The following is a 20,088-nucleotide window of genomic DNA, read 5'->3' as shown; positions in this document are numbered from 1 at the left end:
CAGCCCCCCAATACATTCCCATCCACAATGCACTGTGGTGTATGGATTCTTGATTATCATTATATACAGTCTATGCAGCTCAGGCGTGCTAGTACTCTTGTTCAGCACCCAGAGATTTAAAATAATAATCAAGTCTGCTAGTCTAGTTTGGCACTGATTATTTTAAGATGTAATAATTGAGAAATTATCACTGAGTGAATATCGACCACTATTCCAGGGGGTTTGGCCTGTTCTGTTTGGTGAAAATGGTTTCCGTCTGTGTTTCTCTACAGTCCTGCTGTGTGTGTTTCTGTCGCTCAGGTGTCCAGACGGCCCTCGCCCCAGCACGGTGCGTCCATGTCAACTGCCCTGCAAGAAAGATTGTATCATGACCCCGTTCAGCAACTGGACATCCTGTCCTGTTACTTGTGACGCAGGTACGACGGCAACAAATGAACTGCCTGTGCGATAAGAAAACCCAGCTGAAGTGAAGTATTATTGCCTGGAGGAGTCTGAAGAAGATTTTCAGTTAGTACAAGTTCCCTGTTATGATGTGGAAGAAGCTTTCACACAGACTGCCAGGCACATTAACCTCCCAAACATGCACTCACGTCTCGTTACACGTAATTAATTTGACAGATTGGCACGCAAGACAACCTTTGGGCCGACCCGCTTTAGTGCTCCTGCCAAGCCGACTCGCCCGTGGCTACAAGTGTCAGCAAACATGTCTTGTTGTTGTTTTTCACACCGTGAAAGAAAAACATTACTCAAACGAGGTCACCTTTGTCTGTCAGCTGTCGTCCCAACTGTTGAGCAGAGGAATCCATCATATGATTTACCTCCAAAAATCATTACCATCCATATTTTATGACCTCCACGCGAAGGCACACATCTGTTCTCTCAGCTCACTACATCATATTGGAGAGTAACAAACCCCAATCCAGGGGCTCATTTCATCTTCATGATACTTGAGGGCATCGCCTCGCCTGTAAATACCATAAATACGTCACTTCCAAGGTCTGATGGGATTTTTCTGCATCATTGTCTTTTTGTGAAAGCTGTGCAATTAGATCTGCTCTTCGAGTTCATTCCTGGTGAGCTATGAGGACAGATTAGGATTTGACATTTCTCTCATCACTTCTCCCTGTAGTCATTTCTTACTTTAATTCAATTTGTCTGTTTCTTCAGCCGGGAATGCCGTGCAGAAAAAGCAATCAAGGAAACGTCTCATCATTCAGATGCCGTCCAACGGAGGACAGGAATGTCCAGAGGTGCTGGAGGAGGAGAGAGACTGTGAAGTCCCCAAGACATGTCCAGGCGTCAGGTACAGTCATCTCATATGGATTGTGTCCCATTTAGGTTTCACACAGTTCTGACTCGCACGGAACAGATGATGAATTTCACTTTTCCTTTGGAAAGACAAAAACTTTATTTGTCTCTGTCACTCCTAGTCTCAATCAACTGGGTAATATTGTTTACAAAAATATGTACTCAATCAGGCCACAGATGCGTGGGTCTGGCAAGATGTGTGTGGGATGGAGTTGAATTTTTAGCCTCGTATGCCCTGGGGCCCTGGTATTATCTGCTTTGTAAGTTTCCCTAAATAAATAAGTCTACATCCATGGGCCTTTCTGAAACACTAATGTCAAAGAGACAAGAAGGTCCCTGGTTCAATTCCTGGCCTGGGATCTTTCTGTGTAGCTTCGTTCCACCTTTATAAGCATGCCAGGTTAATCAACTGCACTTAAATTCCCAGTAGTGCAAATGGTTGTCTGTCTTCCATGTTGGCCCTGCGACTCGTCCAGGGTGTACCCTCCTGTTCCCACGTTGACAGCTGGCATCGGCTCTAGCACAACCACGAGCCGTAAACGGAGGAAACGGGAGATGACGGACAAACAATGTGATCAACAGCATTTTTTGTCATGTGATGGACTTCATGGAGGCCTTAAAGGACTGACTGCTAAGTCAGCAGCTTTGTATGTCAGATACTGGATGCCAGCGACGATAATGTTCTTCTATGCAGGGACGGTCATTTTTAGGAACTGGAACTTCCTCCTCAGTACAGCAGATGGTTTGGGTCAAATCCTACCAGTCCTGATGGGCCGTCAGATGTAACCTGAAAATTATCTTTCCAAGTGCATCGTTTGTTTGTACTGAATCGCTCTAATAAAACAGAATATTCGATAGTACTGTCTCTGTACACGTCTGAAAATATCCTCTTGCATGTGTTTTATTAATAGATGTACACTGTCTCCATCGCTCAGCCTGGAAGCAATCAAAGCTGCGAAGGGTTATGGGGCTGAATAAGATGGTGTTTGCAGCTCTCACCGTTTGACTGACTGACTGGCATCGCTCTCATCATCAAAGTAGCAGTGTGTCATTATTGGGGCTCAAAATTCCGATCTCATTTGAAAATGATGACCAACAATCCATAGATGACCTGGAGTTGTTTGCTGGTGGAGTGCTGACAGCTCACTCTGTCCTACACGCTGCAGCACTATGTGTTGGTGTCATAACTGACTCTGTGCTTGTGCTGATTTGGTCAAGCTGTCCTGATTTACTTTCAGGTGGAAAACCCACAAATGGAGAAAGTGCCAACTGGTCCCTTGGATTCTCAGACAGGAACGTCCTGGTGCACAGGAAAACATGCGGGCCAGGACTTCAACACGAGGTAATTTCTTTTATTTCTCATATTTATTGATATCATTTTTCTAATCCTCAGTAAGTATGGAATAAAATATTTTTGGCCGCCTGAGACTCATTTGGACAGTTGTTGTTTCAATGCTATTGCTTTATTTTCTTCCCCCACCTTTGGCTCATGTCAATCCAATTTTAATTGCATACAGTATCCTCTTAAATTTGGGAGAAGATGCTGTGGGCTCGCCTGCAGCACACAGAAGCCTGAGTTCCGTACAAACGGGCTTCACGCTCAAGTGCCACGTATTTGGAAGGCGCTGTGCTTCCTCCTCGTTAATAGCATATTTCCTGTTGTTATTTTTTTTTATAGTGTGTGGTTGCACACTGTAGTCCTGGGAGGCTTTTCATAAAAATCCAATTTCATGGGTCACGCATAATGATCAATTTCATTATGTCCCATCTCTTATAGAAAGCTATTATTAGTGCTTATAGTTCACTTCTTCTTTGTCCGCTCACATTAATGGACAGAAGAATCCATTTACTTAAGGAAGCAGTATAGACTTATTACTCACTGCGCCGCCAGCCTCCAGCTGTCTGCTATGACTCCCCAGAGTTAACCCTTCACAGTCAATGTCCACATACGTGGTGCACAGAGGCGGATATCGTCATGGTGACAAGGCTGCAAACCGAACCTATGTTGAAAGCAGGTTATGACTAAGGACAGAGCATAAAGATAGAGGCACTGACAGCTGGGACTGGTGGTATATTACATACTCTATCTGGTGGATTGGCATCACCAGCTGTCCCTCTTTACTCCCTCCTCCTCCTTCATGTTGGTCTGGTCCAACGTGGTCTTCTCTGGAGGAGAGGAGAAGCAGCGGAAGCAGTCGAGTCTGAGTAGGCGGGGTTTATCTCGTCCTCCCAACCCTGCGCATGTGAAAGGCCATTTTTGAATTTGTGAGGTAGACATGATGCTAATATTGACATACATACACATCACAAAAATACCATTTGATATTTCCATTTGTCTCATAGAATATAGAGCCCAATAATTTACACAGTCAGTATTATTTGCTTGTTTTCTTGCTGGCTTCCAGCTGTATTCTTTGTATGTAGGATAAATCATTGCTGTACATGTTTGTGATTGGTCCTCCAGTATGATTATTTGAACGTAAGCAACATCATAACTCAATCAGAAAAAACACACCCGCTTGTTTTCGCTCTTCAAAGTGGTAGAAATCATATTGTCATTACATCAAACCAAGTGAGTCACACGTCTTTGTTTTCTGACAGGGCATTATGTTGTTTATGTGGACGGAGGGGAACTATTAGTGTATTAAACACAAAACATCTGAGAACCGAGAGCGATTATCTCTGTCTCTCTCACACAAACACACACAAAATTATCCCTCACAAGATAAAACAGGACCTCACACACCATCAGATGGAAGCTTTTTAAACCAAAGGCAAGTGCCCACAGGAGTTGTGATTAGAGATTGATAACGCTATGAAGGTTCCGCCCAGCAGAATGCTTTGTAAGACACTGTCAGGAGAACATATTATCCTTCACTGAGGGTACAAAGAACGTGAGGATGCTAACCAAAATGTGTTGACAACAAGATGTGCCTGCTCGCATTATAATTATTTCAGTCAGAACTATATGGCTGATGTACGTTTTCTGACTCTTAATTGGACTGTCAATGTGCTTAGATGCATATGTGTGAAATGAATGCAAGAAATGATTCTGAAAGACATTTCCAAGTCCTTTTTATTACAATACTTCGTCATCTCCTTCATCTACTGAAACAAAGCATTAAACATCATCATGGTCTTCTTCTCCTTTGGTCCCGGCTTCTTGTGATTTTTCCAGCTGTGTCCTGTCGCCAGCTGGATGGGGACACAGGCCGACATCAGCAAGTGTCTGAAATCCGCCAAGGCCATGCCTGCCATCACTCAGCGCTGTCAGCTCCCATGCCAGGACGACTGCCAGCTGACCAACTGGTCCAAGTTCACATCCTGCACAGCTGACTGCGTGGGGGTTCGCACAAGGAAGAGGGCATTGATAGGTGAGAGCAGCAACATTAATAATGCTCCGTTGTTGTGAACCCCTGTCAGACGAGCTCATTTGCAGCGCAGTGTAAGTGTCGCTGAGGTGCTGGGAAACTTCAGGGGCTAATGTGGTCAGGCAGCGCTCCAGGAGACGAGCAGTAAAGTGAGATGCAAGGTCATAAATCTATTTAAATCATTCTGTTAGCGAAATGATCCAGGGGGTCGAAAGCAACAACACCAGAAAAACTTCAATCATCATCTGTCAGCGATGAATATGAACGTGGTGCAAAACATTTACAAGATGTACTAAAAAGAAGTAAAAAACATAGGAACATTAAATTGGGTTTTAATGTGCCTTTGTCAGTAATAAAGAACAAAGAGGTCATATAGGTTATTGAAACACTTGAATCACCTCTTGACTTAAAGTAAAACAGAAAAGCGAAACGTGATCTTTTTTTTTTGTCACAAATTCTGAATTGTAATTTCAATGCAATTTAGCTCGTCTGTGACTTTTCTGCAGTGGAGGGAAGATGAAGGCTGAACAGAGATGTGCCTGCGCTCCTGTTGTCAATCAGCATGACAGATTGTGCATCAATTCTCTTATGATATCATATGAAACAGTGTTTATGATAATTTTGTCAAGTTTTAAGAAAACAGATGGTGGTTTTAACCTGTTCTAATGTCAGATCGGATCATTCAAGCAGTGTCAGAGAAATACAATCGAGTTAAGATTCTCATGCTGCGATGACCTTCACAGTCAAATCATAGTGTACCACGTGGCGCTTTATCCTGCTTAGATGCAATTAGCAACCAGCTGTGGTCCTAGAGCAGTATGAACTGAGCAAACCACAGCTGGGATGATTTGAATGCAATAAGCACAAGACAATTGAAGCTTGATGGCGCCCACAGCTAGAGATATCCTGAAAACGCAATGTTCCTGCGGTCTAAGGGGAACCCCTGTCAAGCTGTTTTAGTAAGAACAGAACAGTTATGTTTCCATGTAATCTATCCAACTCAATGTAGCTGAGATACTGCATCATCTTGCCTGTGTGTAATGAGTACACTAGTCCGAGCATTTAATTCAGAACATCACAATGGGACTCACAGATTCCGTGGCCCAACCGACCGAAATCCACTGTCACCAGCAGTCCAAGGCGCTTCTGTTCATCTCTCCTTCTCGCATTCCTCAGGGAGGAGCAAGAAGAAAGACAAGTGCAAGAATACGCAAATGTACCCCTCTGAGTGAGACCCAGTACTGTCCCTGCGATAAGTATAATGCGCAGCCAAGTGGGTAACTGGTCTGACTGCATCCTTCCCGAGGGAGGCAGAGTGGAGGGCACGCTGGGGATGAAGGTCCCAGGGAGACATCAAGGAGTGTGGACAGGGCTACCGCTACCAGGCCATGGTGTGCTACGACCAGGACAACAGGCTAGTGGAGACCTTACGCTGCAACAGTCACGGTGAGTACGTGAGGGCCAAAGAGGTTCATGTAGTAACATTCGCTTTGGCCTTGCATCTGCAAATTAAGATGCGGCTGGGAAATGTATATTAAGACGGAAGAAGTACAGGCAAGAAAAATTGAACACACAAAATAATATACAACTACGGATACTTACATGCTAATGGTAAAAATAGCTCATGACTTATAATGATGTGATTTCTAATCATCAGTTAGCATGATGAGCTAACACAGTGTAACATTATCAGACAGGACATATGGCTGCTGGAAAAGGCCTCTGTAAACTGATGGAGATGTTCCATTGAAAATCAGCTGGTTCCAGATGGAATAGTCATATATTAAAAAAGAGCTCATGACTCTGAGAATGATGATGATGAATATTGCACACAATATTTAAGTACATTAACTCCCAGTGGTAAGTTAACCAGTATTATTGCACATTATTTGAAATCAGACACATTCTCATATTTAGTCATTTAACTTGCAGGTCTTCAGAAAGAAACTGTATAAAACAGCCCTGTAATTTATAGTGCAGATCACAGTTAAAGTGGACTAAGTTTGTCTGATTTTGGAAGTGAGTTTATGTGGTCTGTTGTGACCAGAAGGACCAGTGCTTCCCTTCCTTCATACATTTGGGATGAAAGAGTCTGTTGCTGAAGGACCTAATGAGAGTTGTCACGCTGGCCTCATACAAGTCAGGAAAACACAGATACACAAGAGGTCAATCACAATCAGGCATTCAGACTTCCTCTCTCGCCATCTTGCAAAAATACCATCTTTTGTTATGGGAGGATCTTGTTTGTGCACATAGTATGAGCCGCGTCCCGCAGAGACTGGCAACTCATTTTGAATACTGAATCTCACATATGGCGGCTTTTTTTCTGGCACATTCCTGTCGGAACCATTTGTCTCCTCGTTGTAAAGTCTTATCTTAGATCCAAAATACTTCAAGCAAAGATTCCCGGCTCAGAAACTCGTAGTGAAATTGCTGTGAAATAGAATGTGGGAGATGTTCAAATGAATACATCAGTGCTGCGCATATATAAACATGGCTTTCTTGTGTGTGAGTCACAGAAATGTGTCAGATAATCTGAGTGTGGGTGTACACGAGCACGTCGTGAGGATGTCGTGTGTCTGCGTGTATGTGTTTCTTTGTTTCTTCGGCTGTATTTTTACACCTATGTGGATATCCATGATTGTACTTGTTCATCCATGTGTTCTTGAAGCATCATTGAGCTTTGAAGAAAAGATTCCTTGAGGTTCACTCGAAAGCAAAAAACTCATTTCATGAAGCCCGGCAATGTGGCTCTCACAGACATTAAATCCTGTCTTTACTACACCTCATTCAGCTACTCTTCCTCCTCTTCTCTCAGCCATCATAACTTTAGATCTTGATAGACAAGGTGACATGGCTGCTCTGCAGCTGACACATTGCCCTCAGCTCTGATGGTGATCTGATGCAGTTAATCTCTGTGTTCCACCAGATCAATAGGAAAGAGGTAGGATTATCACTAAAAGTGCATGTTGATCAGGGCTTCGAGGTATTGTTCACTTCAACCCTTTAACATTGACGGTATCGCGGCTGATACAAATGTGCTAGCATACCTTGGAGTACCGCAATTACATAAAGCATGAGCCAGGAAATGTGCATCATTAAACCTAAAAGAATGTCTTTTGGTAAAGTAACGTATATGTCTCATTCTTCCTATCATCGATCACCACATTCTCATCAGGTGCCATGTTCCTTTCATCTTCTGCCTTCATTTGCACTGCTGAGTCTCGACTTTCTCCATTGTCACATTTCTACATTTCTCTGTATATATATTGACATAAATCAGCTGACAGTTATGTGTTTTAATGTTGCTATGGTTACAGGTTGCTTGCAGATGAATTGTGAAGGGTGAAACATGTCTCCAGTGTGAAAACAGCATTAATCCAGATTACAGTATATTATGTTCGCAGTGGCGGTTGGTCAGGAAGTAGAAAAGGTCATCTAGTAATTACAGGCGTCGTGATTCATTCCTTCCCTCCTGCCCCTCACCTGTTTCGGGGGGTGGTGTCCCGATAATAATAAGCAGATATACATACGTTATATATATATACATACACATAAAAATGCACTTGCTGTTCTTGAGACTATGAGTGACCACAATGATTGGGCCTGGGTTGGTACTGGGACTGAACATAAGAGAATCAGAGAAGGCCTCAGGGGACCTTGTCCTTGTGGTAGTAGTATGTGGGAATGTATTCACGGTAGGAAGCCATGCAGGGTAAAGCGGAGGGCGAACGTCCTACTGTGGACCCATGAACTTGAGTAGCAGCAGTGAGCAGGTGTGTTGGTACATGACAGCCCATATTTGTAATCATGCAACCACAAGCTGTAATTGAGCTCATGCTGTGTTCAGTGTCACAACCTGTTGGCAGTCCTGCTGTTTGGGGACTGAGGTCAATGTCTGATGAGTCCTTTTCCTCCCTCTACGCCACAAACCCGAGCAGAGTGTGTACAGCTATTTTCTGTGTGTCCTGAGATAAGGATATCCACTCTGACCGGTGGTGCTGGAGTGAATCAGATGCAGACAGAGACCCAGAGCCAAAATGTGAACTTATAACTTCCTGTGCCAACCAACCTATCGAATTATAAAGTCTAGCAGTAAAAAAACGATTCAGGCTGCATGCACAATCTGGGTAAGTGCCAGAACAGAATACAAACAGCACAGTCCCTTATTAATGCAGCAGATGGAACGGTGGACTTTGGCGCCACAAGTGGTGATTGCAGGATGCTGGTGCAGAATGTGGATTTGGCTTCTACGTGTATGTGTTCACTGCAAATGTCTTCATCGCTGTCCTACTAGGATTTCTGTTGGACTGTAAAGGTCAGAGAAGAAAGAGGTACAGTACAGTTAGTCTTGAAAATGTACAAATCATATTTGGACACTGGCAGCCTCCACCTAACACTACAGTTAAGGTCTGGCTAAGTTTAAGGACATCTCATGGCTTGGGTCTCTGGCTCCTGCAGGAGATGGGATAGTGTACACAAAGTGTACGAAAAGGTACATAAATAGTACATCCATTACATACATCACATCCAGCTTAACACAAGTTCATGTTATGTTTGTGTAATGAAATATAATTGTGTGTCTGGGGCTTCACAGCACTGATGCATGTTGTAAAGACAAAAACAACCTTAAGGCTGCACATTTTACAGGACAATCGGGACGATTTTTGCCCCTTTCGATCAATGTCAGCAAAGGTTTGATTTTCAGATGTTCCAAATGACATTATGTCTGATATTCCTGTGATGTAGGGTGTGCTGAGAGTGATTTTGTCCGGTCCGATACGCGCTGAAAGAGAGATTGTAAATAATGAACATGTTTAATATTTACGACCATAAATCTTGTAGTGTGTGTCGTGTTCCGGGACGAGCAAGTACACTGTGTAAAGTCATATCAAGACTGAATCAGCCTACTGAAGCCCACATTCCTGCTGTCTCTATGACTTTTTCCACCGTCTTGTTTGTTTTGTGTGTGTTTTTTCATTTAATAATAGTCCAAAAACAACCAGCAGTATTGCATCCAATGCTTCCTGTTCCTCGTTCACCATGTTTGTTTACACTGAAGTCACTGTGCCTCTTCTTCTTCTTGTTTAACGGTGGTTGGCATTTGGATTGATGGTGAACTACCACCACCCTCTGTTCCGGAGTGTGGACCAGAGAGTATACTGAAGGTGAACCACACTGAACCTCTGCTGAAGAATTGGTTAGTGTGCAGTGTTTCCGTAGTTCATCTTGTTGCAGTCCACACACTATAAGATAAGAGATGAGAAAGCGAGTGATGAGTGATCTGATCTGATGAGTGATAATGATGTTTTGAAATGAGCCAGTCAGCTTAGTCAGTTTAGAGACCTAATTCACAGGTTCTTTTTGGATCCATGCCAGGTTGTGAGTTGACTTCTAAAAGCGAACAGCAGCTCTCGCAATCCTCCCTGGGAACTTGGCATGGTACCGAAATCCACGTGCAATGTGAGTGAACGCCAAGTGACAGTGTCAGTGACTTAGGGTGACTGGACTTGACAGTAATGCCTACACGTGTAGGTCAAAGGTCACGAAGCTTAGAAGCTGAACTGCACAATGTGCTGAGGTGGACAAGGTGGTGATCTGGATTCCGGGGCCATGAAGTCTAAGGAGGTCAGGCAGGCATGTGTGTGCGTGCACAGATATGCTCATTATGTCACTGTGCATTTAGTTTGTGCCGAAGTGCTGCCTGAGCTCCAGTCCAGACAGGAAGGAGACAACCTTTGACATTTTCTGATCATGTTTGCTTCAGCTATCATTTTCATTGTGGGGCTTCTTAATTCTAAAACAACCACCTTCCTTAAGTGTTCTTGAGCATGTCACGACCGCTGCTAACTTTCAGTGGATTCGCTTTTTTTTTTCGTTTTTTCATTTCTTTGAACAGATTTAAATCATTCTGATGCCTTCACTGACCTCTGTGGCAAATCCCTACCATCCTAATGAAAGCTAGCTTTGCCTTTAATTTAATAAAGCAGGCTCCCCGGTGATTTCAATTACACAACTCTACAGGGGATCAGTCAGGAGAAAAAAAGCTAATCTAGGAAAAAACAGCTTCACAATTGTTGATAACTTGACAGACTGTACACTGGACTATAGAGTGATGCATCAGATGTGTGTTTTCAGCGTAGCATTCCATGTCTGTCAGGAAAAAAGCAAGGACGACCAGCAGAGCTCCTGTCAGACAGAGGAAGTGGTTAGGCACCCAGCGAGACATTCCACTTTCCCGCCTCATCACCTCATTGATTTTCTTATCAGAGACTAAACTGATTCACAGGCCAGTGTGGGTTACATAAGCCCCGAATGTTTTAGGGTTTGTCCATGAAAGTCACTCTATGAGCTAGTGGGGGAGAAAAATGATGAAATGCTCGAATCCAGAAGTTATCTACGTCCACACATTTCTCTGAACATAGGCCACGTGTGCCGACTATAACGTCAAAAATAAATACATCACAGCCCAGAGCTGAACCCAAGCAGTATAAAATCCCTAAATTAGTCCTGTTCTATTTGTCATGACCCTTTGAGCTGGGTGAAATACATTGAAATAATGGCAGACACAGCTGTGGCCGTGTTTTTTTCCTTTTATATAACAAACTTTGAAACTGGACTATTGAGTGTGGACACTGTTCATTCCACTGGGCTGAAAATCAATAGGTACACTTAGTTTGGTTTGTGAGCGTCAGTGAATGGGTCCCAGGGCTCTTACAGCTGGGCTCTTTCCTCATCTACCATTTAAAGAGTTCTGGCATAAAGGACATTTTCTCTGAAGTAGTCACTCTCAATCTCCGGGGTAATATCCTACTGGTGGGATGCAGATAGCAATGGCTCCACACTGCTCTCTTTATGTCTGGTACCAAAATCAATCCAATGCTGACTTTTTCTCTTCTGTTTAAAGCAAAAATTAACTCTTTGACCTTAAAATAAAAGCTTAAAATTCATCTTGATGGTGCTCTGACTAGTAACTGGCAGAATGGGGTCTTGTTCTCCCACACTCTGTGCCCTGTTCTTGCACTGTCTAGCTTTCCTGAAACCTGAGTGACACATTACAGCACCAGGAACATGCTCAGAACCTCTAGTTTGGGATGTCAGAGCAATGGCAGGAAAAGTTCCACAGGCAGGATTTATTCCTGCTTCTCATCAACATATCAGCATATCTCGCTTTTTTGTTAGTTTTGGAGAAACATTAATTACATTTACCGATTGTCTGAACATGGGAAGCTACACACCTCTATTAATTAAAGTCTGGGGCACAAATGCACAAACAAATCTAGAAGACGTGGAAATGGTCAGCCCCTTCTTTCGCACACAGTCCCAACATCCACTGCCACCCCAGGATGTCGTTGCAGTGGGATCAACATCTCTGACACTATGTTTTAGCAGTGGCAAGTAGTGCAGTACCTGCTCCGCTGATAGATAGATTCGACAGAAGAATAATAACTCAATAAAACACCCTGACAAGTTTTTTTGTTGTCGTTTATCTTGTGTGTGCACTTCATTCATTTAAAATTAAATAAAGTATCCTTTAATCCGCATGCATCCACAACTTCCACAAAGCATGTTTGTTTTTTCTACCTTTCAGGTTATATCGAGGAGGCATGCATCATCCCCTGTCCTTCAGACTGTAAACTCAGTGAATGGTCCAACTGGTCACGATGTAGCAAGTCCTGCGGCAGCGGAGTTAAAGTTCGCTCTAAATGGCTGAGAGAGAAACCGTACAATGGTGGCCGGCCATGTCCCAAACTGGACCACATCAACCAGGTACAACCTGTCTGAGCGGGCGCCTGAGCAGCAGCTGAAAACTCTGTTTTTTCAGCTCACTGTTGTGACTTGAATATTTATGAACACTGCTACAATATATGTATACTTATTACAAGTGTGATTCACATTATACATATCCAACACTGCAGACAGAGAAGGAATTTCATTATTAATGAATAATAAGCTCAAGCGCAGAGCTTTTTCCACCCTCATTATTGAGGTGCTAATTTTTTTTTTCTGCTGAGCAGCAGCAGTTCAAAAAGCAATGTGTGCTATAAATGGATACCATCTACCATGTTAATGCCCCACGGTGTGCCAGTCGATTCCTTAAGGTTTCCTTGTTTGCAAAATCCCAGTGCTTTCCAGGCCTCTGAATATCAGCCAACGCAGATGTATGTGCATGTACATGTGTATGTGTGTGTGTCTCTTGCACACAGGTACTTTTCTGATTATGGCCTCTCAAACGTTGCATTAATCAAAGGTTCTGCACTATATGAACAGTTGGCATGTGCTCATTAATTCATCTGTCTCTTTTTAATCCACACCAATGCTCTGGATATGACTCATCGCTGCAGGCCCAGGTAAGAGCTGCTTTCCTCAGCTATTTGTATTGTTGTCTCAGATGTTCAGTGTCACGGGTGTCAGTGGGTCACTGACAGACAGACGTGCCCATTATCTTCACCGTGAAGAAACAATGTACTGTGACTTTTATTCATCTACATTTTAGAGCTACTCTGTGGGCAGAAGTAATCTGATTGCTGAAGTCAGGCAGTGCCAAGAACTGCCTGTGAATTAGCCAAAATGTGACTAGAAAATACACAGTTAGTTAATGACCAGGCTGGTCATTTGTGGTCTCTGACTATAAGTATGTTTTCTCCATGCTTCTCCTCCTCAGGTGTACGAGGTGGTGCCCTGCCAGAGTGACTGTAATCAGTATGTGTGGGTGGCCGAGCCGTGGAGCGTTTGGAAGGTCAGCAACGTGGACTTAAAAGAAAACTGTGGTGAAGGTGTCCAGACCCGAAAAGTCAGGTAAGTCAGGTCAAAAAAGTCAGATAACAATGTCCCTTCCTTCTTTTTTACGTGTATGTACATAGTAGTAAAAAGACACAAAAATGAATGCTGTGTCCAAGTAGCTGAATATATCCTTTTCATTCTCTCATTTCTTTTCTTTTCTTTTTTTTTTTTACTTCTGTTTTAATGTTAAATGTGGGTTTGGGTTTTCATTCACAACCACTTAAATAAGCCTATTCTCGTCCCAAGTCATCTAACAGCACCACTTTGTCACAGACTGCTGTGTGTGAAACCTTTTATAAGGCACATTTTTACATCTAAATGAGAAGTGAGACACAGTGGACAGTCCATCTACTCTGATTTAACACCATTTGGATCATTGTGTGACAGTCGGACCAGCCGCTCAGACCACTGTGTGATGAGTGAAGTATCTATTTTTAGTCTTCAGTAACCACAACCACTGATTTGAGTAATCAGACCTCAAACATAACCTTGATTCACTAGAAAAAATACCAATAAACAGTTACTGCTTTGATAACAGCCATGTTGTTGGATCTGTCGTATAATATGATGGTTCAGCATTAGTTACTGAAAAGCATGTGATGTGACATTTAGTGTTGTGACTCAGACAGCTCTAAATGGTTAAATGGATAAATGGATAAACATTATGATCAGAGAGCAGTGAAAAAATGTCATCATCGGACCGTTGATGCATCTGTCTGTCTGTAGAACACAGTCCGAGTCTGGTTGTGGAAGAAACATGAACAAAGTCCCGATTTAGTCAAAAAGAACGCTGACCCTCCAGATCCAACAGGATGTGTTTACTGGGCATGAACAATAAGCAGATGTTCCTTTTCTCATGAAAGCAGCCCTCTTCACCTCGAGGGACACGCTCACTGCACGAGAAGCACTGTGGAAGTATTCGGTCTTATTGCCAATTCATGTGAAGTTGAAACAAAACATCTGACTCCGATGTTCCCTGGCGCAGCTCATCGGTGTTGCTAATTTGATATCCTGGCCGTTCCCACAGATGCATGCTTAACACCGTAGATGGCCCATCAGAGCCTGTGGAGGACTACCTCTGTGACCCCGAGGAGATGCCCCTGGGAGCCCGAGAGAGCCGGCTGCCCTGTCCTGAGGACTGTGTCCTCAATGATTGGGGCCCCTGGAGCCGCTGCAGCCTGGTGAGAGCCGTTGTCTTACCTACAGCGTATGAGAACATCAAAGTGTTTGACCTGGTTAACTGGAAGATTTTTATCTTAATCTCTCTTTCTTGACAAAACGGTTTTCTCCAAGGCGTAAGGAATCAAAGTGCAGCAGCAGTGTTTTACCGTGAGTGGTGTGTGAATCTCTGTCAACAGGTTGCAAGTATGAATAAAAGAGATATATGAACTGGGATGCCGGAGCAAAATAGCTTATACATCACTTATATTACACTCTCCTCAGTGTGCATTCCGAGGGAGGGGAAGGTGATTTATGATCCACAAAAGACTGCGAACTCCTGTGCAGGTTTACAAATTTACATTTTGTGACGCACACCGCTGCATTTATCAGTGGTGATGGAGTGGAAAAATAGAAAGCCAGGAATAATACAACCCTGGTTTGGGATCACAATTTGGCAGACAAGCGCAAAAGTTTGTTGCTTCTTGTCACAGTATTGCTGAGTTATTGTTACAAGATGCTTTAAAGTTAATAATTACATATGTAGGACATCACAACCTGCGTTTCCAGCTCCATACAAAAAACACTGATGTGTCTCTTTTGCTGGAAATTTAAAAAAAAAAATCAAAAACAAAATCACCCCCTCTGGAGTTAGAGAAGACCACATTGGTCCAGAGCCATAACAGAACCCCCAGTAGACCCTCCTTTTGTAGGAGGGTTAGGGCATTCTGACCAATGAACTGACAGCTTTTTTTCTGGTTCAATTCTGCTGTGTGAAATCAATTTGAACCAAAAGGGAAAATAGAAATCAGCAATCTGTCAACTAATTTGCACCAAAGTCAACAGACTATCGGTGTGAAAGCTAAAACCGAAAGACTACCAAGACACCAACTCATGATATCACTGAAACAAACACACACACACACACAATCATTGCTCTGTTCTTTCATGCAAAGTTTCAGGACATTCTGTTGGCCTCCTCTGCCCCTTCACACCTCTGATTCCTGGTAAAGAGACATTGGAACTGCTCCGCTTACACCTGCTGTTCTCACAGCAGAAACCCTGGCCATTGTTAATCACATTCCATTCTTCCAAAGAGTTTGACACATCGACTTCCCACCATTCCAGTTCACAGTAGCTCCAGCAGGGACTCTCCAATGTTTTATTCATGACGATGCAGTTAGTCAAAATGCTGTCATTTTCTTCCTCACCTCTTTTCTCTGCAGCCAGACAGACCTGCTTTACCTCTCGTCATCTCAAACTGGAGAAATTGAACTCCCGCATTCTGGGAATAATGTCATTATATTTTCAGAGGAAGTTCAATGACATGAACCCCCCCCCCCCCCCCCCTTGGAGGACGAGGCATGTCATATAAAACCCCAATAATTGAAAAAGCAGAAATATTCACACAGGGTATCAGCTATTCCCAAGAGAATGTTCCTTTTTTCCACCATGCAGTATCCCTGATACAATCTAATATTACACCTTTTTTGGTCTGTGACCAGCATTTAGTTCTCACATACCCTTCACCTTTGCTCCAAACTCTAGTGAGATATATAAATGTCTCATTTCTTATGTTGCCTGCTCCTTTTCAACATTTTATGGGAAATCATTTAAAAGTATATAGATGTAATTTCTAGTAGCTGGTCCCACATAACAAGATTGGTTTAGCCCAGTGACATGCAGCCCACTTACACCCCAAATCAAGCACTGAATTATATCCACAGATGGTCCGGACACAACTACCTTTGAGAGATTAGTAGTTTTCATTGTATGTCCCAACATATGATGTTCAAAAGTTGCTGGTGCTCTTTCAGTAGTGGTACAAAAGTGCATTTTTACCACAGTACATTAACTGTCGGTTACCAGATCCGGACCTCCTGTGGACAGTAATTTCTTGGTACATTTGGGCCAAATGTAAGTGGACTGTGTGGCCTGTCACTAGTCCAATACATAATGGACGTCAGGCCAGGTTGTGCTAACCAGCCCAGTTTGGCACATATGTGCTGTGCATCACTTCATATACACATATTTTATTTCTAAATCCAACCATAGGTTGGCCCTCTACAGTCCACATGTGCTACTTGTCAAGCCCAGATAAGTACGTTTTGGATACATCTGGCCCACATAACTGTTGACAGTGTAGAAGCTTAATGGTCCAAACAGATCAAGATCAGACATATGTCTCTCATCATTGTCATCACTTGCTACAGATCGGCATTACAAGTCATTTTTAATGGGAAGTCTCTGTTTTCAGCCGTGTACCAGAACCAACAGTCGAGTGCGGGACGGCAAAGACACTTCGGCCCCCCAGTGTGGGAAGACAGTGTCCAGAGCCATCTGACAAAGAACCCTGCAGCCTGAACCTCAACTGCTTCAACTACTTCTACAACATCACAGGTCAGAGGACAGAGGGAGAGAGAGCATTGTCTTTGCACGTTTGACCTTTGCTGGACTGATTCCTCTGGTCTCTGTGGAAGACTTGCTGATGTGGTTTTTGTGTTGGATGGAGGCTTTGGACCACAGCCACGGGTGTGTGAAGTTCAGCATCTCATGGCTTGAACTGAAAATGAAACAGCGGTTGGAATTAAAGCTCTAAAGCTCTCTGTGGAACAAACACTGTTTCTCCACGTCTCAGCCATTGTAACGGTGAGAGGAACAATCCATAAGTGACTCCATTTCTCTCCACACAGCTGTTCGTGGGTAAAGCTCTCTGATCAGAGGTGAACCTTTTGTTCATCTGTTGTAAGCGTAGCTTTACTTTCCTGGGGAACTTCAGTGGATACATATTACTATTTGTTCTGTATACTCTAGTATCCACCACTAAAGCCACAAGGATACCGAGTATAAGTGAAACATTTGACTGTTTCTGAGGGTGAAGGCTTCTGCTCTGTGGCACCTTTGTAGTGACTGTAAAACATGAGTTTGGGACTCTTATGTTACTCCTTGCTCCTATGTTCAGGGTGTGTTGAACCTCCTCGTCACAGAGGATTCTCTTTCCTATTTTCTTCTAAAAACTGTAATATTGCAGGATTTATCTATTTGATTAAGATTTCATGCGCTGCCTTCAATGTCCGTGAACTCCACACCAGCCTCCTTCGTTTCCTGTCTTCCCTCTGCTGTTTGGAGATAGGCCGTAATCCCAACTGCACATTGTACACAAGCAAAGATTATTATTGTGTCAAGTGTTGATGCTCGTTCCATTTATGCGGCACTTTTCTTCACCCTCTCTCTGTCTCGCTCCCTCTCTCACTTCTCACTTCCTATTTCAGTCCCTGAAATGCCCCATTGCTCCTCAGGAAGGAGGAGACACAATTCCCTGATTTGACTTTGCAAATCAGCTCATTGCAGCTAAAAACAGCCACTGATCTTTGCCAGATGAAGGAACGCTCCATGAGTGATACCTCAACCCGCTGCTGTTGCATCCTGCATCCATGCTGTGGTTCTCCACCTGGAGTGTACCTTTTCACTTCACAGGACTAATTATGTTGTGGGAAAGGAGGGCGAGGTTGTGTATTTTTTTGGTGAGGTTTATTTGGAGGAAACTTGTATCGATGTTGATTTTCAGGAGGAAAATGTAGGTCTGAGTACCCGACACACACATATACTGATATGAAGTGATACTGATGGCAGCCAAATTTATTGGATTTAAGTGAGCTGTTATAAACCTGCAATGACCTCTTTCCTGACAACAGCACTGAACTTCACCAACCAGAAGCTATTTACAGTCTGCCAACACTAAACACACAATTATTTTAAGGTGTTCCAGTGCACCTTGAAAGGTGCCGCAGACAGGAACGGTGGGAGGGAGAAGAAAAGTGTCACACAATAACAGTAATGAGCTTGAGTTCAAGTATGGTGAACACAAAGTGCAAACCGTTCTGCTGAGTCATCTGGAAGCTCATAAAGGTTCATCTGTATGCACAGCACAGTTCTGTGAGGGCAGACAAGTTTAGTTTGTGTCAGCAACGTAGCTGTAATTAATTTGGTCCTGTTGCTTTGTGTCAACACACCATAAAATCAGCCTGATTTTATTCTATACCCCATCCTTTGTGCCGCCTGGAACCTGATGCAAAGGATGTGAGGGCTTCCAGCCAAGAATCAGCTCAGAAGTATAGTATTTTATATTTCCAACTTTGTCAGTTCTCTTCATCGATGCCGCTAGGCTTTTCTGCTGCTTATGTCAAACTCATGCACTGCTGGCCGCACTGACTGAGAATCTTCACAGACTTTATTTCACCCAGAGATACATTTTACAGCAGTTGTAACTGTTGTAAAATGTGGATGCACCAGCAGCACCATGTGTTTGAAACCTTCGCTGCTTTCCAGCAAAGGAGAATGCCGTACACCAGGGGTCACCAACCTGTTTGAAAGTGCGAGTTACGACACTAGTACCGAGTTATCCAAAGAGCTAACAGTTTGACACACACTCAAACAGAATAACAGAATTGGCATGTTTTAACTTTAATTAGGATCATGAAGCATCATCACAGTGATTAATAATGTAGAAATACTCAAGTTTCACCATGCAACACGTTATTTTTCTCAATTTCTGTAATAGTTTCATTTTCAAATGATCACAGTGCTATTTGTAGAACAGGCATCTTCTCCTTCTTGCTCCGGTTATGGGTCACGTTTGTGCTGGAGCAGATCCCAATTGTCAACGGCTGAATGTCAGGGAAGCCGGAGTATCTGGAGAGAACCCACACAGACACGGGGAGAGCATGCAAACTCCACTGCTCCACCGTGTCACCCACATGCCATACAGGAATTAAGAAAACTTCAATTTACCAAAATATATCAGCTGTGTTGTGCACGACCATCAGAACCACATCACCAGCCACGGCCAACACCAGTACTCAAGTGTAAGTGTATTTAGCGCAAAACAGTTGTAGTTCAAGAGTTGAACTGATGAGATGACCATCGTTTGTAATAAAATCAGTTGTCTAATCAGAAGTTCAACTGTTCCACCTTACCCATCAAAGTTAACTTTTAAAATAACCCAAAGCATTTCACACTTAAAGAGCTCAGACACTCAGCAGCTGGTTCTCAGCGTCTTGGGTTTTATTTATGGTGAAGTTTGTGACAACGGAATAATTTCGACGTGTTTGAACAATGTCTGCTTTTGTTTCTTTCCATCACATCTTCCCGTCTCCACTGACAGTACTTCGAAAAACACAGGCAGAAAACTGTTGCATCGCTGGTTTTCTAAACCACGTCTCCATCTCGCTCTACGTGCAGTTCTGCTCTCACTCAGGGTGGTAAATACAACAGCAGTTGTCATATTGTAAAAGATTCCAAATGAGTAAATACAATCTTAATACATTATGACACACAAGCACAAGTTGACCTTTGTTAAAGGTGATTGTGTTTTTGAGCCTGGCAGCCACAGGCCTCTTCATATGTCAATATGGTCTGTTTTTCAGACTGGAGCACATGTCAGCTGAGCCCCAACGCAGTATGTGGG

At 43.2% G+C, this 20,088-nt stretch overlaps 1 protein-coding gene across 1 annotated transcript in view; it reads left to right on the top strand.

The window, feature by feature from the left end:
• Positions 1–20,083, top strand: part of LOC144738801 (thrombospondin type-1 domain-containing protein 7A-like) — a gene marked incomplete at its 3' end in the record, with an annotated part of 30,427 nt that extends 10,344 nt beyond the window's left edge. Inside the window, 15 exon segments of the mRNA XM_078621800.1 lie at positions 301–416; positions 1,168–1,303; positions 2,547–2,650; positions 4,487–4,515; positions 4,517–4,682; positions 5,856–5,899; positions 5,901–5,951; positions 5,953–6,021; positions 6,023–6,125; positions 12,271–12,449; positions 13,345–13,478; positions 14,491–14,644; positions 16,879–16,908; positions 16,910–17,021; positions 20,048–20,083. Of these exon segments, the coding sequence (XP_078477926.1) occupies positions 301–416; positions 1,168–1,303; positions 2,547–2,650; positions 4,487–4,515; positions 4,517–4,682; positions 5,856–5,899; positions 5,901–5,951; positions 5,953–6,021; positions 6,023–6,125; positions 12,271–12,449; positions 13,345–13,478; positions 14,491–14,644; positions 16,879–16,908; positions 16,910–17,021; positions 20,048–20,083 (1,463 nt within the window).
• Positions 20,084–20,088: the final 5 nt, after the last annotated feature.

Source organism: Lampetra planeri, unplaced genomic scaffold (assembly GCF_965212315.1).
Source record: "Lampetra planeri unplaced genomic scaffold, kcLamPlan1.2.h2 scaffold_1175, whole genome shotgun sequence".
Lineage (NCBI taxonomy): Eukaryota > Metazoa > Chordata > Hyperoartia > Petromyzontiformes > Petromyzontidae > Lampetra > Lampetra planeri.
Note: the sequence above shows the minus strand (reverse complement) of the source record. Positions and strands in the feature narration are given on the sequence as shown.